At 46.2% G+C, this 23554-nt stretch overlaps 2 protein-coding genes across 5 annotated transcripts in view; one reads left to right on the top strand and one right to left on the bottom strand.

Moving 5' to 3' along the window:
- The window catches only part of OSBPL11 (oxysterol binding protein like 11), a 39849-nt gene extending 34917 nt beyond the window's left edge, over positions 1-4932 (top strand). For all 3 annotated transcript variants that reach the window (XM_064661464.1, XM_064661465.1, XM_064661466.1), the window contains 3 exons: positions 936-1118; positions 1736-1889; positions 3266-4932. In XM_064661464.1, coding sequence (XP_064517534.1) covers positions 936-1118; positions 1736-1889; positions 3266-3343 — 415 coding nt within the window. In that variant the 3' untranslated portion in view covers positions 3344-4932. The remainder of the gene's footprint in view (positions 1-935; positions 1119-1735; positions 1890-3265) is intronic.
- LOC135417386 (TGF-beta receptor type-2-like) overlaps positions 4450-23554 on the bottom strand; it is a 35855-nt gene continuing 16750 nt past the window's right edge. The window contains exons 2-7 of one of the 2 annotated variants that reach the window (XM_064661468.1): positions 20533-20683; positions 17954-18156; positions 14112-14920; positions 13857-13998; positions 12542-12669; positions 4450-8709 (exon numbers count right to left, since the gene is read on the bottom strand). In XM_064661468.1, the coding sequence (XP_064517538.1) occupies positions 8497-8709; positions 12542-12669; positions 13857-13998; positions 14112-14920; positions 17954-18156; positions 20533-20683 (1646 nt within the window). In that variant the 3' untranslated portion in view covers positions 4450-8496. Of the gene's footprint in view, positions 8710-12541; positions 12670-13856; positions 13999-14107; positions 14921-17953; positions 18157-20532; positions 20684-23554 lie in introns of both variants that reach the window. The other variant, XM_064661467.1, reaches the window with a different exon arrangement.

The raw sequence follows: 23554 nt of genomic DNA, 5'->3' as shown, positions 1-23554 counted from the left end.
TGTATTTTAGGGAGCTTGGGTACAGGTAATTGCAGTTTAATTGGAGCTGGAGATAGTGTCCTTTGTGAATCCTGCAGCTCCTTACAACTGAGAACATCTCAAATCTGGTTTGCATAATGTGCAAACCCTTTTGATTCTTTGTTTCTAGGATAAAAGTTCTGTTTGAGGGTGGTAATTTGCTTGCCGAGAAGTGCTCCACAACTGGGTCAGGATGGAGTGGGTGTCAGAAGGTCTTTGGACAGGTCTTGATGTTGAGGAGAAAAATGTGCATCAGTGTGTAATTATGGTGATACTTGAGCACTGTGCAGCACCTTGAATGAAACAGTGCATGTTAGAAAGACATTTTTCATATCTTGTTATTGGCAGAGGTTTCTGTGGATGAGACAGGAAACAAAAGGAGTTCTCCTGATTCCTAGTTTCCTACCTTGTTCTTCTGCCTTTTATGTGTCTGCTGCTTATATGAGCAACATAAAAACGAGACCACCTACATATGGAGAACATTGAAATATAAACATTCGAGATGGAGTGCCAGCAGGTCATGAGATATATTCTTGCTAGAAAGTTTAATTTTTATTAAAAGAAGTCTGAACTATGTACCTGTGATGTGATGTTTCAAGTGGCAATGATCAACTTCTTGTTACATGTGAACCGGCCTGTGTTAGTTTCTTTTTCATTTTCAATTCCCTTAAAAGGTTTGAAATAAGCTTAAGGTGAAGCCAAAAATGGAGTTTCCTGGGTAACCTGAGGAGAACTAGAGCAGTGAGTGAAAGTCACTTTGCTCTTTCAGCTTCTCCATGCAAATGAAATTCAAGGAACTAACGTTTTTCAAGGCAATGTGGCAAGTTTGCAAACTCATTCAGGATTGAGTGATTATGCAACTAAGAGTCCTCAGGTGATTTTGGACATGGCCTTTTAAAACCAAATTTCTTTGCTAGAGTCACGGGTGAAGTGAAGCAGAACGCAACGAACACGGTGGTGTGCAGAGTGCAGGGGGAGTGGAACAGTGTGCTTGAGTTCACCTACAGCAACGGGGAGACAAAATACGTGGACTTGACAAAACTGACTGTGACAAGAAAACGAGTCCGGCCCCTGGAGAAGCAAGGACCCTTTGAATCTAGGTAGAGTATGTGCTTGCTCGTGCCTGATCCTTTTTGCCCTAAGCAGTCTGGTGAGTGCCTTAGGAAAACCTGCAAATGTAGAAATTATTTGTGCATAGTGCTTAGCAGCAGTGATCTTAATTTTTCATGCTTTTAAAAATAAAAGTCAAGAGTACAGAAAAAAAGTGCAAAAACCAAGCGCAGGCACATAGTCGTTTATCTTGTCTCTTATTCATGAACAGATGTTTTTTCGAGTTCACGAAGTGCCTGCTAGAACAGAGCCTCCTTATATGTTTTGTTTTTAACCGTCAGCTGCACAGCAGGGCAGCTCCTGACAAGGGACATCCTCACAAGAAACTGCTTGTTGAATAACACTTCCATAGCAGGTTTAAAGGGTTCGCAAACAGACATTAGATTGGCACTGCCAAAACCTCAGAGCCATTCCTACCTGCTCCCAGTTGCTGGCATAGCCGTGAGCCCTTACCTGCACAACAGCATCGCACTCGGACCTGGGCTGGTTTTCACTGTAAGGGGAGGAAATGCTCCTGTTCTGAGAGAACTGCTTGCAGTGATCCTGTAGTTCGAGGGGACAGGCTGAGGAAACTTTTGAACAGTAAAGTTACCCATTTGTTTTGCAGGAGGCTGTGGCAGCATGTGACAGAGTCTCTGCGGGATGGAGACATTGATAAGGCTACAGAGCACAAGCGAGCCCTTGAAGAACGACAGAGGAACGAAGAGAGACTTCGTGCTGAAACAGAAACACCTTGGTGTACTAAATACTTCCTTAAAGATGTAAGTTCCCAAGCATTTAGCTGTTGATGAAGACAGGAGCAGATCTATTATGCAAGCAGGTGCACACGTGTGTTTGTGTCCTGTCCGAAAAGAGAATTTGGCCTTAGATCTTATAGTTTAGGTCCATGGGATCCATAGGAGTAAGGTAACATAAAGACTCCTAAACATGTAAAGGTGTGACTTTATTCTTCACTTCCCAAACACTTTGATTCTGTGATTCCCTTGCATCAAAATGTTTGCCTGTTTCGTGGTCCGGTTTCCTTGACCAAGCACACAGAAAACAGCTTTGCATATAGATGTTTGAGTGTAACAGTAAGTATCCAAAGAAAATGATCAGTAGTACTAATTTTGCCTAGGCTGTGTGTGTATGTACCCAGCATATTGCTAGAAAGAGTGAACATGAGTTTATTCTCAACTTTGCACTAATTTTTTTCTTCTTCTACATTAGATTTTGGATATAGCTTATTTGTGGCTTAGCCTGTACTTCAACAATGTTAGTAGCAATAATATAGTAAGATTTAACAAGATGAACTGCAGCCTCCCTAGGAGGATTGGGGGTTGCTGGTATGATAACTTTAAAACAGGCTTTTCTTGTGGTCCAGGTGATGAGATCCTGTTGTGTGGAGAGCTTTGTTGAGCCCTTTGCAAGAGGGGAGGACTTGACTGAAATTTATGCTGTAGTAGTTTAGATTCTCCTTACAATTAAAGCTTTATGTGTAACACATCAGTAATGTAATTACACCTTCTTCTTCCCATATCTATGATTTAGTAAGGGTTTAGAACATAGTCCAAAAAGTTTCTTTTTCTTGGCTTTCTTCCAGTTCTGTTTTGTAAGGTTCAGGACTATCTGTTAGCTCCAATAAAGGTTTATGTTCTCTAAAGCTGTGTTAGTGTAATTAGCTCAGACTTACATAGTTGTATTGTTAGTATCCAGATTTAGAAAAGATGAAATTCTGTTGCTAACCCAAGACACAGATGTACTCAGAAAATGTTTAAACTTAATCCTGAGCTACTTCATTTCTAGATGAGCAGTTGGTGTGTGTTAGAGCTGACAGTCCTGGGTAACTGCCTCTGCTGGCTGCTTATTTGGCTTCTTAAAGTAATTTGGATCATGGAGTGGAGAAGAGTGGCTCTTTGACTGGGTTAATTACAAGTGCAGTCGACTCCCAGAGAGTGCTGTGGCTCGGCAAGAGCCTGCACGTGTTCTGAAGTAGTGTCAGAAGCCTGCAGCATTCACCTCTGTGCCTTAGTCTGTGGAGTTGAAGGTATAAGCTATGTCCCTCTGGTTTTCACAGTTATCAGCCTAACAGTTATGTGAAGGGAATTCTCTCAGGGCAGTGTCTTTATTATAACCATATTTTCTCTTCAAATTGCAGGGAGATGGCTGGGTTTATCATAAACCCCTGTGGAAAACAGTCTCTGCCGCACAAACTCAGCAAACAGACACTAACTAGAAAAAAAAAACTGCTTTAAGATGAGTTTTCTGATTTTCCTCTCCTTTTCCTCTGTCTCTCAAAACACAGTAATCACACTGAGTGTCCCCTTTTTATGTAATTGTGCAAGTTTAAATGAGCGTAAAGAAATAACTATACTAGGGCACTTTAAAGCTATTTAAAAAAAAGGTAAAAATCCAAGTTGTAGAGACAAACTTGGCAGGTACATTCAACCACCTTGTTTTTTGTATGACCCAAGAGATTTTATCTGCATTGTGTAAGATTCTTCTAAGTAGATCTGATTGCAAAAGCTGCCTAAGAGAAGAGAGACCTGTTGAATTTTGGAGTGACATATGAACTCTTTTGGAATCTGCATCAAGCCCTTTAATAACTGAAACCTTCTCAGTACCCATGTAGACAATAGCAACAAAATATTGCTGCTTTTATGCCCAGTAATTAACCTTCTTGGCGAAAACTGGAGGGGTGTTTGGAAGATGTGCCCGAAATCAGTATTAAGAAACAGCTGGATCATGACGACCTTTTCTTCGGAGAGAATGTGTGCATGCATTGGAGGAACATGGAATATATGTAGAGACTACTTTTCTTTTTTATGGATTTATAAAAGCAATTAGACGTGTAACCATGGAGAAATTTTTCCTCTGAAACGTTTTAATATACTTGAAATAATTGACTTGAATTGGAAAAGTAATTTGAACACTTTTCAACTCTAATTTTATTAAATCTCTTTGAGTGACTGATTTTTCTCAAGTTATAAAGTAATGAGGTTTGGCCTGTTTTTTTCTCCTCCAACTTCTCTTCCCGAGGACTAAGGCTTTCAAAATGAACAGAAAATGTACAATTTTTGTATTTAAATTTTTCTGCCCATCTAATCATCTCAGAGATGAAGTATCAGTGTTACAAACTGTCCTTTGGATTGTTTTGGTTTTTTTCCTGTGGTGTTGTTCAGAGCAAAGCAGTGAAATGTGACCTTGAATACATGGACTGTAGGTCTTGATTTTTCATCTTACCATAAAAACAAAAAACCAAACAACTGATTATGCTGAGGACTGGGTATTGATTTGAAACACAATCAGATATCAGGAAACTGTATTCAGGTACAAACATCCTTTTTTTTTTAATAACTATTTTATTGAAGTCTAAGAATTGCTGGCAATTAAGAATAGTACTTATTATGGCTTTCGTTATTGTTGTAACTACAAGCTACCTTAATTTTTCCAACAGTGGTGCCTTACTCTGTTTTTTCTTCTGATGTAGTCTTCCAATCAGTGTATATAACATTATCTGCCACTTCCCAGCCATTGCAATGGCTGCACCTGATCCAGCATCGTGAGAACTCACAAGTGTGTGATCTGGTAAGATGTTTTCCATAGAGGAGATGCAAGTGTAAGAATGCATCAGAAGGTTTAAATAACCATGTTAACTTTCAACACAAACTGTAAATCATGCAAAAAAAAAAAGGAGTTGGGTTTATGCACAACTGTTTTGATCCTCTTGTACATTTTTTTTTTTGCTGTGAAATGCACTGAGATCTCAATGCGAGTCATAGTCCGTTTGTGAGAAGTGGGGGGGATAATAAAGCTACAAAATGATTCATTTGTTCTGTCTGCTTTCCTAGAGATCAGGTGACTGGAAAGAGTAGGTTGTTATTATCTTTTACGCTGGAGATCTGTCTGGGCTTTCCTTGGTCCCAAAAGTGGGATATTTTGGCACTGTGTGCTCAAGTAGGAAGTATATTCTCCAGCAGAAGAATGTTTTAGGCCCTACTTGTCTTATTTGTGATATTCTTTCCAACCATCCTGTTATGATAGTTTTGGATATCCACTGCGCATTTTCATGTTTAACCAGGAATAAAAATAAAAATTAAAACAGTGGGATTAGTTCCTCCTTGTTTCTGGATCTGTGGCATATTTGGGGTGCACTCCTAGCCTATTCCAGGATTTGGGGTAGGAATCGTAGTGTAACATGAATTTCTTCCATGGTTTGTTGGTACCTGCACCAAACTGGGGGTGGTAGAGAAACAAAATAAATATATGTTTCATAGTTATTTTATCTGTGTCACTTGGCACATTTGATTTAAACAAACAGAAAGGGCTGTGGTGCAAGGTCCAGCTTTTAATATTGCAGTGATCAGAGCAAAAATAAACCTTTTTCAGCTGAGCATACTCCAGGGATCAAACTTGTGCTTACTAAAATAGAGACTTATGACTCAGTCACTGAGCTCTGCTTAAAATTTTGATTTGGGAATTTGTCAAGGTAATGGCTGTAAATCAGACTGAAAAGCTCCTATGTTGACCATAAACCCATTTGTGTTCCTTATATAACATTATCAGTCAAGTTATTTCTCTTCCTCCCTCATCTGGTATGCTTGTGGTTTCACACTAGGAAAGCTGTTACTAATTTTGTTGTGTAAAAATAAACCCAATGCTGAAGAAGTAGCTTTATAAAACGCATGAAATGATTTCTTTTAACATGGAGATGCTGCTAGGAAAAAAGAAGGTAAAACCTTCCTTTGCTCAGATGATCACCAGAACTGGAATGGTTCCTGATGTGGATTTAGTTAGGATGCAGATTTCTACTTCTCAAAACAAAGGACATAGTTGAAAACAGTTAAATAAAAAAACAACTAGCCACCGTACATCCAGCTTAAATTGTAATTGTGATTCTTCTGGGAGTTGCAAGCACCCTGCGGACTAATGGATGTATTTTTAACTCTGACCAGATTTGATTCTCTTGCATAACTGCTGTTGTTTCCATCTTGTACCTTCTGGAGAGCAGGGAAGCGCTCACTGCTGCTTCCTATGTAGACATTTGCTAGAACCACAGTGTGTTCAACAGGGAGCATGGCAAAATGTAGGACTTTGGCTTATGATCCCTTCTGTCTTTTTGGCCTGATTGGGCTCCACTGAATTTAAGAGCAAAGTTCTGATTGATCTCAGTGGTTTTAGGCTCCCTGAATTGTAAACAGCTCTTGGAACTTAAATAAGTGGCTTTCTTCAGAGGTACTGTGCAGCCTGCTGCTCATGGAAAACAGAGTGTGACAAGTCACTCCTATTTAATGCAGGCATTCAGGCATGTGATCCTGATGGATTTGTGTTTTATGAAAAAAATGCAATATGCAAATTGGGTTGTTCAAGGTTTTAGGCAAAAGGCAGGAGAATAGATTAAGTTTTCAGCATATTTACAGTGTAAACTATCAAGCCTAGGATGAAGTCTGTCTCCCTAGGAAAATCTGGATTTCAGCCATCAGAATCAGATGCAGCTTTCAAGTGTCTGGTTTGCACAGGCTGGTCCCTCTGTCCCTGTCATCTGTGGGAAAAACAGGTCAGAGTGCCTTTTAAAGCCTCTTGAGCCGAACTTGGAAGACCAAGTAAACATATTTATCAGTGTATCCAAACAACTTGGTACAAAACTTGGTACGGAAACTCTGCATGAAATATTATGAGAAGGAAAGATTGGACAGCCTGAGGGGAGTTTGGTGTGTTCCTGTGTTTTTTATATTCATGACAGAAAAGCTGCCCCATAGACTAGAGCAGTGGTTAAATGTATTAAGGAAATGAGACTGAAGTCAGGTGGGTGGAAAAAGTGTATTTGTGGGGGAACTGGGGATGATGTGATTCAAGAGAAAAGGGTTAACTTGAAAAATTGTAAAATGACAGGAGGTAACAGCCAGGTGAAGATTAGTGAGAATGACAGGTGTGGCCACAGTTGCAGGTGGAGATTTATATGTGGTAGCTAAGCAAATTTTTTGTTATTTAAATTTCATGTAACCTAGTTCATTCCCCTTCTGTCCTTTGAAGGATTTAGGGACAATTTGGTTCTAGGCTTTTAATTTAGGAGCTGTGGAAACAGTCCAAAGAGGTGGAAACAATAGCTAGAGAAGAAAAGCTTTTTGTATGGGTTGGTGCTGTCACAGCATTTTAGTAAACCAAACCAGCCCTGCAGATCTGCTTCCCTGCTCCACACTGGGGAGCCTCGGCTGTAGAAAGCTCATGGCTACTGTACAGTTTGCTCCTTTCCCCTCTTTCAGGGCTGATCCATGCAGCTGCGTGGTGGCAAGCCAGGAATTCCTCTCCAGTGCTATCCTGAAAGATACACCTCTGTGTAGGTGTCAGGTATGGGCGTGCAGGGCTTAGGATCACTTACGGTTTCTATTCCCTTTTGCTCCCAAGGGTGGAGGAATTTGCACAGTGCCAGGGTTCAGAGCAAGTTATTACTTACCTTTCCTTAATTGCTTTCCAGAATAGAGGCAGCCTGGCTTGGTGTGGTGATTATGGGAATAAAAGGTCTGAGTTCTGTCTTATTGAGTTTCCTCAGGGGGGGTAACTCAGCAGAGGGGTGCGAGAGTTGCAAGAAGAATTAGCCAACACTTTTGTGTTGACACTGTAGCACAGATCTGGCTAGAGGAGGCTGGAAACTGGTCTGATGGGGGAAGGAGTTGTCTAGATACCCTGCATGGGGAGATTTTAGTGTGAAGCAGCGGTGTCTACACTGGTGACTCACATTTCTATCAAAGAAACTTCACCTGAACTATCAAGGACACTCAGGAATTCACCAGTGAGAAAAGGTGTGTTGGAGTTGCAGCATATCAGGCTTTTGCAGAGTGGATTATTGTGTATCTTTGCACAATGTTAAGGACTCTGATCAATGAATAATTTTCTTGTGTGCCAGTGTTTCTTCCATTGAGGGTATATTACATTTCAAGATGTTTTTTTTGCTGCTACAACAGGGGTTTTGTGTGTGTGTAGGCCATTAAAAAAGGAAAATTGTCTTGTTCTCTGCAGATTAAGCAGTTGGAAAAGAAACTCACGAGGGCAGTATACAAGGACTTAAAAAAGATAGACATGGAATTCAGGTGCTTATTAATAAAAGATTAAACATTATTATTTTAAAAAATAATAAAAAGAATGCTTTGGCATCATTATACATTTAAAGTAAGTACAAAATCAGTTCATATATAATGTTGCACTGTAACCAAAGTATTGATTCCACAGGTCACTGTATCTGTGGGAGGAAACAGATCTTATAAATAAGTTATGTACTAGATCTTAGTTCCATTTTGAAAAACACAGCGAGGTGATTCTTTTTCCCCTCATGGGCTAAATGCTTCTCCCTCATCCTCTTGTTCCTCGTTATGAGGGTTTTTGCCTGCTGTGTCACTGCATATTCGTGCTCCCATCGCTGTCCTGGTGCTCCCCACCTGGAGAAGCTGTTTTGCTGGCCTCGTTGTCCGTGTTGTTGTTGAGGATGTCGTCGCAGTCCATCTGTGCCATCAGGTTGAAGCGCTCGGCCACGCAGTGGGCAGTGAGCCGAGCCTCGGGGTCGTGGTCCCAGCACTCCGTGATGGTGTCGCACAGAAAGCGCATCCCCTGCGGGCAGAAGGGCTCAAATTAGGATCTGAAGGCAGGAGGAAGAGGAGCTGATCTAACAGTGTTTTATTGCGACTTCTGACAGCCTCCTGCATAAAGGCTGGTTTTGGCCAAAAGGAAACAGCCTTGGTAAGTTGTGGCAAGTGCTGGTGCTTCCACCATTACTGGCACTGCCTGTGTTAGAGCAGCAGCCTCAGCTCACCCAGGATCTGCTCCCAAGCACTTCCCAAGCTCCCTGGAAATCCTTGCTGGAAGTTGGCTTGTGTTGGCTGTGGGACTTAAATAAGGGCTGGAAGGAAACAGGCCTTCCATCTCCTGTCTCAGCCTTGCCCATTCAGAGCATCCTAAAATCAGGAGGGACAGAGGAGGTGCAAATGGTGACCTGCAGGATGGTGGGTAAGACCAGGCCTCTAGGTTCCAGCCTGTGCTCTGACTGTTACACCTGGAGGGAGGGTATGGGTGGGGTGAGTTCGGAATTAAATTTCCTAAATCTGACTTCTTGTTTTAGTGGCATTCTGAAAGGGTGCACGGTGCCAAATACTCATTGCGTTAGGCAGCTGAACCTTGTTCTCTCATCACAAAATAGTGTTTTGCTTGAGGTGTGGTTGGGTGCTTCCCAGCGTGCTGCAGAACACATGTAGTTCCTCTCAGTTACAATGCTTATGTCTCCCAGAAATATATTTTTTTTGGTCCAATTGTGTAGTGCTCTGAAAAGAGTCAATATTTTGGGCTTAGAAACAAAATAAATGGTAGTATTGAGCTGGTATTTTTCCCACTCTCAAGTTAGTAACACAGCTAGCACCAGAAGCTGTGTTGAACCTTCCTTTGCCCATGTAATTCCTATCATGTGCTATTGCTTTTGGCATCATTGTCAACTAAGGTTGGAACACAGTGGAAAAATCATTATTCTAAATAAAGCTTCATGTTTTTCAGTGGGTTTTGTGTATTTCTTAATTTGCAATTGAGAGAACCCTGAGGTCGTCATGTGGACCCAGACAGAAGGAAAATGCAAGTCCTACGGACGTGTAGGGTCAGTGTCATCTGTCCTTCTGGACCTTTCTGCTGAGGTCCATTGTCTTCCATAATGGACACAGATTGGAGAGAATGGGATTGTGCAGTAAAACTGACAGATGGTGTGTTTCAGTACCTCTGACGTCACTCGTTTATTAGCTTAGTTGAAAGGATTTGAGGATAATTGATTACATGCAAAAATGAGCTAGCTTAGGCGAAGCTTTTAAAGTAAGCCTGTTCTCAAACAGAGCTTTGCAATGTCAAATGGTTTAGTCATTAGATTTTCTGTGGTTATTTTACCCTGAAATCAAGACAGTTATTTGTAGTTTGCCTTGTCAGTCGTGATGATGCTCTTTTGAATGGTACAACTGGAGCATCTTGTTTCACTTACAAATGGACTTAGTTTGGCTTTTATATTTGATGTCTGTTTTTCCAAGACTCCAAAGGTTGCTGAGTTGTACAAGTGATTTTTAGTGGCAATATTGACTTAAGCTTCCATTGCTCCTTCCTGTCCTGCACCAGCCCTCCAGTTGTGGCCAGTACATCCGTCTTTTCAGCTGCTTTGTGAACCAGATCCAGGAATTCACCTGGCCTAAATAACTTTTCTTTTTTTTTTCTTTCTTTCTTTTTTTTTTTTAATGTGTTGGGGTGTGAAACAAGGTAGAAGCATGGGCGTGAGGCATTAGTGAGTTATCTGGGAAACTTTGGGATAAATCTCTTCAGCTGTCTTTGTTGTGCAGACTTGCAAACAGTTGCCCTGGAGCTGCTGCTGGGTGACTCAGCCCTGTCAGGGAAGTTAATGCTGACTCTTGCTAAAAATCCAACCATGGCCAGACACATAGGTCCTCGCTTGACTGAGAGCAATCCTGATGCTCTCAGGAGTACCATGGAAGTACCATCTGGAGCTCTGCAGCAAACTTATTTTCATTGTTAAGAACATCTGAAGGTGCTGCCCATTCAGGTGAGTGACTTGTCACAGTTTCTTGGTGTCACCCAATGCCTTCTCCCACAGGAAGCCAGCGCTGACCCCAGGAGTGGCACAAACCGGTGGCTTTCTGCAGCTTCCCAGCAGATGGTGCTGCCCAGTTCCTCATCCTGGGGAGAACGGCTGCAAAATGCCTGGAAAATGCTGTAAAGCCAGGCTTGAAAGGAGATGTTTATTAGATTAGCCAAGATTAGTCAGGGGCAAACTTTCAGGAACACAACACAGCTTTTCTGTTCCTCTTCCCCAGTGACCATCAGCTGATCTAATAAAAGTTCCCTCCTTAAAAGCCTTGCTCTGTTTGTGTGCTGAACCAACCCAACTACAGCAATGTTGTTTCTGGGAGGTGACTGCAGTCAGCCTCCCCTCAGCCCAGGGAACAGCACAGTTATGGTCAGGCTCTATCAGAGTGTGATTTTTCACAACCCAAGCCTCTGTATATTTTTTCTGTGGTTTCAAAGTTTATCAGAGACCCTAGGAGGTGAATGTCTGAGATGAATACTCAAAGGCTTCAAATATGTGGCAGTGCTGATTTGAAGTTCCTGTATTTGCCTTCATTGGGAAAGAGGCTGGGTGAACTTCTGACATGGACTGGCTGGCTGATAAACTCCCTGGGGGTGCAGCAGAAACCACAGATTCATTTGATGCTCTTTGCAGCTTTGGTCAGTCAGGTCAGTTGTGAGTCTTTGGACAAACATGGTTTTGAGAGGAGACACTGTAGGGAACACGTGGCCTCCTGAGGTCAAGAAACTGTATCTTTCCCTTTGAAAAGTCTGCCTCTGAGTGCCACCCGGGCAGAGCGAAGGCAGTGGCAGTGTGTTTTATGGGTGGACATTGCAAAATGATGCACTGAACACTGCAAGGCTCTGAAAGCCAGCAGGCTTGATGTTTCAGCTTGTTTGTCAGGTGAATGGGATTGTTGATCAGCAGATGGTGTTTTTCACAAGATGTTAATGTCATGGGCCAGTGTGCCTGTTACCCCTCATGTCCTTGGTGCGTGGAAGAAGGCACTGGCCCTGGGACAGGGGATCCTGTCAGGGCCAGGGGGGAATTGTGTTTCTGTAGCTGTTTGGTCTGGGTGTACTTGCGGATGGTCTTAACAGAGCACATCTCATCACAGCTGAAGTGATGGTGTTCTAGAGCACTGGGTTATGCTTTCTGTGCTGACACACTTTGCTTTCAGACCCTCTGAAGGCTGGTCAAAGACTTCCCTTGGCAAAACCTGAGCCTAGCAGGGTCCCTGCTCTCAGCTTAATGTGTGTTCCCTGGGTGTTTCACATGTAGGAGATTCTTCCTGGTTTGCTTTCCTTGTAGAAATGGAAATCTTTCTCTCATGTTAGAGGTGATTTTGAGCTTGAAACCTCCACAACCAAGCAGTCAGAAGGCTGGATGCACTTCCTTTCCCCCCTGTACCTGCTGGGAATGGCTGTGTGCCAGGGACCGCATGTTTCTTGAGCTAGAGCCTTCTGGATAAGGTGTTTAGGGGAGAAGTGGGGTGGACTCAAATGAATTATTGTTTTGTGAGAAGAGCTTGCACTGAAGTGCTCCATTTTGCTGTTATCCTCAAGGTAACTGGAACCCATCTCCTGGCATTCAAAATGCTTCCTAATCATGACTATTGATCAACAAATTTTGCTGTACCTCTGGCTGGTGGCTTTTATACACCAGGGAAATGGGTCTAGTGGGGTTTGTGTGGGCCCAGCCAACCACAATGGAGCTGAAAGTAGAGCCGAGGAGTTCTGCCCACTTTTCCTTTGATTATAACTTTAACAATATTTCAGGCTGGTTTGGTCAAGTGGGACAACAGGGGTTGCTCTTTTCTTGTTGCTCCCAGCTTACCTGGTGCACCAGCCAGCTGCTTGGGATCTCAGGTCGGCCTCTGCCATGCAGCACAATGTCCCTCATGGTGTCCACACAGGGCTGCTCCTGGACTTTCGACCCAAAAGGCAGCTCATAATTCTTTACCTCTGCAAGGAAGCAAAAGCAGCATTACAGGATGTTTTTAGTGCATTCTTTGCTTTGTTTTGGTACGGTCCACCAGATAAGAATACACTTGTTTTTTGCAATCTGCAAAAATAAACAGATCTGGAAAAAATTGAGAATTTGAACACAGAAACATAGTGCTGGGTTTTCACATAAAGGTTGTTTTCAGAGACCGCACCGAGGAACCATCTGACCACCCCCCTGAACCCAAGAGATGCACTACAAAGGACCTGGTTTGTCTTTAGGTGAGACATATTTTGAGCAGGTAAAAAGTGTTGTGCTGGTGAAAGATGGGAGGGGTGACTACAATACCAGCATTTAGATTCCTGCTGCAGGCATGGATTGGCTTAGAGGAGAAATGGCCCTTACAGAAAGCAACCCTGTGTTGTGGGAGGCCAAGTAGAAACTGCCTGTTGCAGAGGTGAGAGGCCACCCTGGTTTCTGCTAGCTCCTCCCTGGATATGAATGCAAGTGAGAGATAAGTGAGGAGGAATGGCTGGGATGCTGGCTTGGGAACAAAGGATGCACAGGCCATCTGAGCCAGGCAAGGGCCCCCCACTATTGGGCATGGGGCATGCAGGGCAGCTGGGGCAGCTTTCTTGCCAAGGATTTGAGATTCTTGCAGCTTGGTGGGTTTGTATTGCAAGTAGGTGGGATATGGAAGGAAGGGAATGAGTGGAGCAGGCAGAAGGCAGGTAGGGGCCAACACCAGGGCCGTTAATGAACTGTTTTGCTACACTCAATTTCAGTTGCCAGGATGCAGCTCTGGGAAGTGCCTGAGTCTAGGGTTTGTGGGTCCCCATTGCAACCTAAACTTTCTAGTTGTTGTCTGAAGAAAAAAATGGTTGAGGAGGTGGAGGCACATTTGGCTCTTCCTGCTTGGTTTGGTTTGCATCACTGGCACAGGCTTGGGTGTGAAACAGTGGCTGGGGGGCTTTGAGCAGGGCCTGGAGCAGGTGACCCCTGGGAACCCATCCCGCTCCTTGACCACTGAGCCACTCCCTTGAGCCACAGCACACAGAGCAAGCAGCCAGGTGGCAGGGATCTGCCACCAGCTCTCGGCACCCCTGCAGGGACCTGAGCCACGCCAAATCAGGTCCTGTGCCATCAGTGGGGATGTGGGAGTAAGGAAGCAAAAAGGCGCACGGCAACCACAGTGCAATGCTCCTACCTCCTACCACTTCACATCTGGAGGCCATTTCCCACAAAACAAGGGCCATAGAGTAGACATCCATCTGCTTGAAAGACTCCAGGTCTTCCAGATTCACCCTGGACTCCAGGACCTCTGGGGCCATGTACCTGGCAGTGCCTACCTGCCCACAAAGAAGAGAGAGACATTAGCAGGGTGGGCGAGGACTGTGGCCACATGACAACCAGGGGTGGCTTGCAAAGGGTCCTCCAGAGAGGGTTTGTGGGCCATACTTGCCTGCCCGCTGTTGGCAAAGTCATCCACTGTGAGGGAAGGGTCGAGGCGTATGGCGATGCCGAAGTCGCAGAGCACACACTCCTGCTCGTTCTTCACCAGGACATTTGTGCTCTTGATGTCCCGGTGGGCGATGGGGATCTTTGGCCGGCCGCAGGCGGTGTAGTCGCTGTGAAGGTGGGCCACCCCGCTCACCAGGGAGCCCGCCATCTTCTGCAGGTCCATCCAGCTCAGGACGTGGCGGGACAGGTAGTCCTTGAGGTTGCCCCGGCTGTGGTAGGCGGTGATGAGCCAGTACTCCCGGCGGGGCCCTGTGCCCCGGTCCTCGGCAGTGAGGAACTGCAGGACGCTGTCGTGCTTGAGGCTGGTGTCGGTGAAGATCTGGCTCTCGTTCTTCCAGGAGGAGTACTCCTCGCAGGGGAAGATCTTCACGGCCACCGTCTCGTACTGCCCCGAGCGGCTGTGGCTCAGCTTGGCCCTCCACACCTCCGCGAACTGCCCTTTGCCCACCATCTCGTCCAGCTCGATGGGGAGCAGCTCCGTGGGGCGGCTGCTGGTGCAGCTGGGGCTGGCGCCGGCCGGGCTCTCATCCATCAGCACGGACAACTTCTCCTCCCGCTCCGTCGCCCTCCCTGGCTCCGGCAGCGCCGGGGGCTGTCCCGGTTTCCCACCCCACGCCTTGGCTCTCTTGCGCCGCTTCTGCGTGCGGCAGAGGTAAAATATCACCGTGATCATCACCGCCACCAGCAGCGGGGGCAGGAGGCTGATGGCAGCCACCGGGATCACCTCTTTGCTCTGCAGCATGGAGTAGCCTGGGGGGAGGAAAGCAAAGGCGAGGTGCTGCTGCTGCCGCGGGTCTGCAACAGCTCGTTTTCATCACGCAGAGGAGGAAAATATGCGAAGCTGTTAATGAAGCGCAGCCCTTTGCGGGGCCGCACAAACCCATCTCAGCACAGAACCCAGATGTAGGCAGTTAGTGAGGGGAATGCTTAGTTTTGGTCTCAAATTTAGCTCAATTTATCAACAGAGGGTCCGGGATGCAGGCCAGCATCGCTTGGGTTGGGCAGTGCAGCACATGAGATCCTGCTGCTGCCACCTAAGTGGCTCTGCTGCCTTTTGGGGGTCCCAGGCACCACTTGCACTCACAGCATGGGGAGCTGGGATGGAAATAACAGTGATAAATCCAAGGCAAGCCTCGAACAGGAAATCTCTGAGGGGGTTTGGGGCTGGAGCTTTGCTGGACCTCTGTGACACATGGAGAGCCAGAAGGGATGCTGGGGGTGGGCAGGACCACTTGGCCCAGGACAGCACTGTGATGCTTTGCATGATAATTAAAGGAGCATCTCTTCAATGCTGTCTGCCAGTGTTGGCATCTCCTTCCTCACTCTGTCACAACCCTAACCCCATCATCTGCCAGGGCATGGCTGCTTTTGTTTTATTTCTTTTAAAACCCTTTCATGGGGTGGTGGGGGGTGACATGCACACAAAGCCATAACCCTCACACAACATATAATTGTCTGATCCTTTGATGTTCACAATTCCTGGAATAAGCATGCTGACTTCAGTAGAGATATTCAAGTAAAATCTTACTCAGAGGTTTTTCTGCCAAGTATAATAACCCAGGGGAAGAGGGATAAGAATCATTCCATAAGCAAAACTCTCGCTGCTTGACCTCAGTGTGTGCAGATCATAATTCAGGTTCTGGAAAAACAGAGCGTTTAGCTATTTTCCTTGGCAAATTTCAAAAAATTGTGCTGCAGCTAATTTCTGCAAGGCTGTGAAAGCGTTTCTAAAATAGGCATCAGGTTTAAACCACAAGATCAACCTAAACTGATATAAATCAATAACTAACTCGGGAATATGTTTATTTTGGAAAGCGTTAGGCCTGGATATCACCTACTGCTTTAATGGATTTACCCGATGCTTCAGATCCCATCTTTGAAACTCTGAAGAAAGAGTTTAAGGGAGCTGCATGCACGAGTCCTGAAAAGGGGACGTTAACACAACTTCAGGAAATTCCTTCATGAGGATGCCCCATCCTGATGGAAGTCTTTTGATACACAGGGGTTGCAGCAGGGCTTAGACCTCTTCTACAGCAAGCAAATGTAGCTGCTCTGGCAATAACAGGTCTGTAAACTCACACCTTGTGGAGCATCTCTCCCGGGGTCTTTTCATCTCTGCTGAGGGGAGACGGAGCTCCAGGGCCAGGCTCAGCTGGAGCAGAGGTGGAAAGGACTTTGCATGCTCCACCCTGCCCAGCACCTCCCCCAGGGTGTCCGCTGGGCTCCTGCATGTGCAGCTTTAGAAAATGGTGCCTCTGTGTATTCATTAGGGTGGTCTCTGAGGCCTGATGGAGTCCCCTGCAGCCTCAGTGTAAGGGCAATGCCACCCAGCAGCCCAGGCCTGAAAGCAGGGCTTAAGGAATCGAGAAACAGAGAAAAACCTGCCTGCTTCAGCCACCCAAAATTGCTTGTCTCTATTAGATATTTCTCTGCTCAGGTGTTGTCTATACCATTGAATATGATCAGAAGTTAATATTTAAAATGCAAATGATTCCTTAAAGCAGAAGAAAAGGATGTAAAGAATGGGGTCTGTGAGGCTGGGGCTTGCAAAACTGGCTCCATGACCCAAAACAAAGAGGAGAGAATTATTTAAGACCTGCACTGCTCCCTCTACGACTTTCAGCACTTTTTTATGCTAGCTGGCAGGAGAAGGCTGGTTATGGAGCCTTTGCTGGGGGTGGCATTTCCAGTGAGCCAGTTGTCATTTTGTGTGAAATTTCATATCCTAGCTTTGGGATTTGACTATCTCTCCCTAGAAGTGTGTGTACCTGTTATGTTTGGCTGGGGAAGGAGCAAAGAACTGCCAAATTTAGCATCATTTGCCTCCATTGAAAGTGGCTTGTTTGTTCAGAGAATTTGCATTTTATGTGATGTTTTTCTTTTTTCCGTGTGTTGCAGGAAAGCTATGCTGCTGGCTTGCAGGTTCTGCTGAGGCTCATTTTCAGCATCTCCTTGTTCTGTGATAATGGAAAATTGGAGGAGTTTCGCTTTGCTTTTGTTACAGGTCAGATTCTTGATGGACACTTGGATAAACCTGGTTCATTTGGACTTAGGGAGGTTTGGACAAGCCCCCAAAGGCTCAGGATCTGGTTGGAAGCGTTTCCAAAGTATATGACCCTCCTGAGGTACAGAAATGGGCTGCCTCTTAGTTTTCCCTCCTGTGGATTTACAGCTCCTGTTGAATCTCCAGCCATCTGCAGAAGCATCCACAGGCGTGCCAAGCCACACTAACATGTGTATGCAGCTCCAGCTGTCCCTGCCCAAGAGAAACTCCACTGCAGGGATCCCCAGGAGAGCAGCAGGGGAGGCACCACCATGTGCCAAGCCCTGTGCCCCGGCACCTCCACCTTTTGGGGTTGCAGCCATGGTGGATGCCAGCAGTTCCCGTGGGTGTGTTCTGGGGCAAGATTTGCTCCAACGTGATTTATTTAAAGCTTTCAGAGTATTGACTCACACTGGGTTACATCAGCCCTTGGGTTCCCCAGTTGATTCACCCTGTGCTGAAGGGCACAGCCCACCGAGAGATACAGTGGATTTTCCATCACCTAATGTTTCCAGACAAAGGCTGGAGGTATTGCATGGAAGGATGCTTTGGCTACAGGCAAAAAGCTAGGCTCAGTAATGGGGTACAGATTTTAACTGGCTTTTATACAGGGAGCTCAAAGAAGGTGCTGAAAGAGCCCCTTCTGCCATTGCATCTCCCACTCTGCTGGAAATACAAGTGATTCCTCATTGGCAGTGGGTGCTGCTCCCCCCGTAAATATCACGAACGAAAGCACTCACCGTTGGTGTGGTTTTCAAAGATGAGTTTGTCGTTGCACTCCTGCTCATCCACGCAGCCGCAGATGTACATGACCCCGTCCTCGCTGGGCTGGGGGGCCATGATGCAGCGAGAGGTGTTGTAGTTGGGGACCATGAGGTTCTCGATGGGGCGGTGGGGGTTGTGGCAGAGTGTGCTGATCCTGATGCTCTCATTGTCCTGTCTCCTGCGTGTTACAAATGAACCGACACAGCATTAGTCTGGCAGCTCAGCCTTTGTGTCACCTGCCTGTCACCTTAAACCTGGTTCTGAGATAATTTGTTTTAAGCTGCATAGGGAATGACTTGTTTGCAGCAGCTCTGGTGTAATTCTAATTACACATGCTTTTGGACGGCTTGTGCTAAAGCCATTTGTCTCTTTGCTGAAAAGAGAAACGTTTGGCACACACGAATAGTAGGATGAGAGCCAGAGACTCTGATTGTTTCCAGTAGATAATTCACCAGTTCATAATTGCATCTTGGATCAGGTAGGGCCAATGCTAAGGATGAGTGCCCTGTGCATTTTCTGGGGCAAAACTCCCCTTTTACTAACACCAGCTGCTAGACCAGCAGGTTTTGGGGCTGTACGGTCCTAAGGAAACTCACCAAAATGATGGTCCCACAGGACCATCATACATGACTTTGTATGTCACCTCTGCTGCAATACAAGTCACAACACCTGTGCCTCAGCAGAGGCTGGGGGTCTCTGCTGCCCAAATTTCCCCTGTGCAGTGGAGAGGTGTGGGCTGGTATTAGTAAAAGGGGAATTGTGCCACAGATAATACACAGGACATCCTCTTCCATTGGAGCCTTCCCCAGAGGAGGCAGAGTAACATAGCACTTTTCATGTTTCCAAGGCAGTGATGGGGAATGACTGGTCCTCCATGGGCTATGGGTGGCTGGAGAGCAGTGCAGCTACTCTTGGGGGAGTTCAAAGGAAATTACAACCATTAATTACTTTTTCAGGGACAGCTTCTGCTTTCTGACTTGCCCATGCAAAGTGAGAGGGTGAAGGTATGGAGAGGTTTCACAATATCTCTGATGTCAGCTGGGAAGTCATATATAAAAGCCAGGGAAAGAACCTAAATTTGTCACTCTCTCCCTGATGAAGGTCACTGATTTCAGTGCTCCCCATGTTTTCTTGGAGCTACCAGGTAATTTGACAGAGGAACTTCCAGCTGAAGAGCCCTAGGAGGGTGCTCTTCCAGCTGAAGAGCCCTAGTCCTTCTCTATGGACTGCCAAGTTTGGGCACCTGGAGGATGTGAGTACATTGCTCAAGAGCATGGAGGCAAAGCTGCTGCTGTGACTGCAATCCCTACACAGGACAAGTTCAGATGATCCAAATATGCCTCTGCAAGTGAGCAAGGAGCAGCAAGGCTGGCTTGGAGGTGAGTCCTGTCTGCAGGGATCTTATTCAATGGGTGGACCTTAGAAAGGGATGGGAGACACTGGGAGGGGTAGGCAGGATATTTGTGACTCTGTAGCTGCCTCACTCCATCTGATATATGATGCAGGGTGCAGTTCCACCCAGTGCAGTGGGGCTGCTTTCCCGGTGTGGGGATTCATGCTGCTTTTTCCTGTGGGCTGTCCATGGGAAAACCCATGGAGATGTTGGATTGCCTACCCAGGATTTAAGGTGGCTGCTCCATATGTGTAGGGGAATTTGAGGCAGGGGGTGGATTTTGTTGTTTGTTTGTTTGGGTTTCTTGTTGTGTTTTGCTTTTTTAAAAGTCCATAATGCAACAATTATCTTGAGGCAAACTCCTACTGAAAGCTGGCGTTCAGCATTCACGCTAATTAGCAGGTTGAGATAAAGCCTAGCGATAAGTGCTTGGCTGGCTTTCACTTTGGCAGCCAAATTAAAAGGGAAAGAAGAGGAAAATCACTCTGGGCAGACCCAAAATGGGTGTTTTTTTAGTTTTGCTCATGAGGACCAGAAAGCTGAGGGAGGCACTCTTCCGGGCCAAACCATGCAGTGCGTGCTCGGCCTGAAATGCAAGATTGCGTTTCCTTTCCAGGCACCTCCCGCAGGAGCAGAAAAGGGTTTTTCCAGGGGATAGGAAGGAGGTGGGTTAAACCCAGTGTGTTAAACTCCAGTTTGGTGTCAGCTCAGATATCCATGTGCTGGATGGGGACAGACCTCAGCTGCACCCCTGCATGTGAACCAAGGTTTTACCAGCCTGATGCAGGAGGACATCGTAGACTTGGAGGTCAGAGTTGCTGGTTTGCCCTTGGGTTCAGCTCATAAAGCTAAATTCAGAGGTTTACGGGGCTTTAGAGATCCCACAGCAAACTTGCCACTCCTTGTGTCGGGTACTTAAATGCTTAATTTATTTAGAAAATAAACTGGTACTAATTATAGGACAGACCAAATAGTTTTTTTACAGTGAATTGTAACTTTAATTATAGTGGAGTCAAAGAAAGAGGAAGAGAAAGCCCTGAATTAGTTCAGTGGGCAATAATCCAAGCACAGGGGCACATGCATGTGCATTTCCATGAGCTCCCACCCAGCGAACCCCTTCTTCCCCCACATCTCCCCTTGACAATGGGCGTTTCCTCTCACCATATGGCCACACAGATCTCGTAGGGGTCCTCACAGTAGGAGTTGAGGTTGCAGTTGCTGTAGCACACCTTCTCCTCACAGGCAGGAGAAGTGGAGTCGCACCACTTGCACAGGTTGGTCTTCAGGCTGCGGCGAGCGCTGGCACTGCAGGCTGCAGGGGCAGAGAGGGGGCAGAGGGTGAGTGGGGCCGTGCTGGCCCAGAGTGGGGCACTTTCAGTAATTCACACAAACAGTGGAGAAGGAGTCTGAACTGACCCTATTTCTCCGTGCACTTTTTTTAAGCTTTCATTTTAGAATCATAGAATAGAATCAATCGGGTTGGAAAAGACCTCCAAGATCATCAAGTCCAACCCTTGACCCAACATTGCTGTGGTTACTAGACCATGGCCCTAAGTGCCACATCCAGTCTCATCTTAAAACCTCCAGGGACGGTGAATCCCCCACCTCCCTGGGCAGCCCATTCCAATGTCTGATTACTCTCTCCATGAAAAATGTCTTCCTAATATCCAATCTATTTTGGTTGGAGCAATTTTGCTCCACTGCTCAGTCAAATGTGTTCTGTATTACGCCAAAGCCTAGAGGAGATGGGGGGATGCTGTCGGTGCAGAGGCAGGTCCCACTGAACAGGAGCTTTGCAGAGCCTGGGAAGCCACAGAGAGCCGCATTTTCCCTCTGCGTTTCCTGTACCCTTTATCATCAAGGGGAAATTTACTTCTTCCTCTACAACCTAGGCTCAGATTGGCATTTCCCCTCATCCTGAGCACATGCAGTGTTCAAAAAGGGACATCCCCGGCTCTCTGCATGCCTGAAGACTTCATTTATTCCCCTCCCGGCAGGAGGAGAGGTGCTGGGGAGGGAGGCATGGCCAGTCTGGGATAGCTCCCTTCTCTCCTGCTGTCTCCTCGTCCTCCCTCTGTCTGTTCAATGAGCCCAAGCTGGGAGGTGTGTTTGCCACCTGAGAAGCGTGTTTGCCACCCCGAGCATCTGTGTTTTTGCAAGAAATGATGGGCTGAGACTTTCCAAGCTCTGGGGCAACAGGAGCTGCTCCTTCCAGGGCTCCATTGCCCGCTCTGCCCTATCCCAGCATCAGATGCTCTCCTGTCCCTAGAGCCATGGATCTGCTGCAGCAGTAGGAATAACTGCTGCCTGTGGGGAGCTGCTCTGCCTGTATCTCACAGGCATAACATTATCTCTATTTTTATAGAAAGGGCACATGAACCATGCTTGGTTAAGGGATAAATCCCAGCTAAATTTAAACTTCCTGTTTTAAGGCTGCTAAATGTCCTTAAAAAAAAAAAAGCCAAACAAGCCACTAAGTGGCTTATGTAGAAATGTATATTTATACTTTTTTTACTTAAATATATACACTCCAAATTGTTCAGGTATGAACCTGAACTACAGTAGCTAATTTTTTGAAGGTTTGGGCCATCCATGGGGGCGTGTTTCTCTGGCTGCCATGTCCCCAGTGCACCCAGCACTGCTGGGTGCTCCCAGCCCCTATGGAAAAGCCAGTCATGGCTCACTGTACTGCAACAGCCATCACAGGGTTTTCCATCACCAGCTGTTAGTATGAAGAAGAAACAAATTGCAAAATCCCTGACTGTGGCTTGTGAAGCCTCGGCCCTTGCAAGCAGGGCCCTGTTGATCCAGGAACACACCCACGGGCACCCCCAGGTCTGTGAGCAACCTGCAGGACCTCCTGTGTCCTTGGTAGTCACATCTGTCACCTGCCTGTGGTCCATGGCCAAGCCTAAGGACCCTCTTTAATACTGTCTCAATAGCAAAAAGGGGTTTCTAACAACTCTTCTCCCCAAATCCAGAGTGCACAGCCTGCTCTGACAGCATCTCATGTGCCTGCTCTGCTTCCCTCAACGGCCCAGACCCCCCTCCCTGCGACCCTCATAAAGAGCTGCTGGAAGGCTCCCGCACAGAAATAAACCATTTACAAGCTCCTGTGGCCTCGTACGTAGGGCCAAGGTTAATGGCAGAGGGGAAACCTGGCTGTAGCGGAAAAGCCTGTTACATCTAAAGGCTGGAAGGAGGAAATTTTGGTTTAAGTGACCCATGCCAGGCTTAAAGTGCAGCTCAGCAGGGTTTGTGTTGTGCCAGGTGGTAGGGGAGCTGAGAGCAGAGTGGGTGAAGATATTGCCCACAACCTCTTGTTCAGCACCCCCTATCCAGGGGGCTTCTCTGGCCCTGGTGAAGTGCCTTGTGATTTTGTGGGTGATCTCAACAGATCCAATGCCTCGCATCCATCCAAGGGTTAGCTACCAAAACCATGGCTTCGGCTGGGATTTGAAGCACTTGCAGCCAGCATGAACTGCCCTCAACTCCCCACTTCACTCTGCCAGGGCAAAGTTTGCAGAATCCCAGGCAAAACTCCTCTGGAGCATGAGAGTTTTGGGGGTGGGATAGAAATCAATCCCAAGCATTTGTGTGCAGCTCTCAACCTACAGCGGCAGCCACTACGCCCTACAAACTCTGTTGGTGTTTCTACATGGGAAAAAGGAATTGAAGGTAAATTGGTTTCCCCCTCCCAAACCCAAGTCCTATCACAGCCAGGTCTATGCTCTACTGGTGCCGCTGCCTTAGTTCTTCTTTCACCCCTTCAGCTCAACCCATCCATGCCACGGCTCGTGCTGTGCTTGCAGCAGGCTTGTGCAGGACTGTGGGCTCAGCAACATCACCCAGGGATAACTGGGGGCCCTGCAGAGGAGCAGCAAAAGGACAAATCCAGATTGTGGATGCTGCTGGTACAGGATGAGGTTTGTTATTTATGTATTTATACCTACCAGATACGTTATTTACTTATTTATGTCAAGGGTTTACTCGAGATCTCAGAGCAAAACGCCAATGTTGTACTGCTGTGTCTGGTGGCGATCTTGACTTGGCAGTTGCCTGCGCTGTGCAGCAGAGAAGCCAGGGCAGATGAAAGAGTTAAATATGGAAATGAGATCCAGAAATATAGTGGTAACCGGACAAAATTCTTTGGAGACAAATTGTTCTAAACTAGCTCAGGCTG

This window comes from Pseudopipra pipra, chromosome 7 (assembly GCF_036250125.1).
Source record: "Pseudopipra pipra isolate bDixPip1 chromosome 7, bDixPip1.hap1, whole genome shotgun sequence".
NCBI classification, from domain to species: domain Eukaryota; kingdom Metazoa; phylum Chordata; class Aves; order Passeriformes; family Pipridae; genus Pseudopipra; species Pseudopipra pipra.
This window is presented reverse-complemented; position numbering and strand designations above follow the sequence as displayed.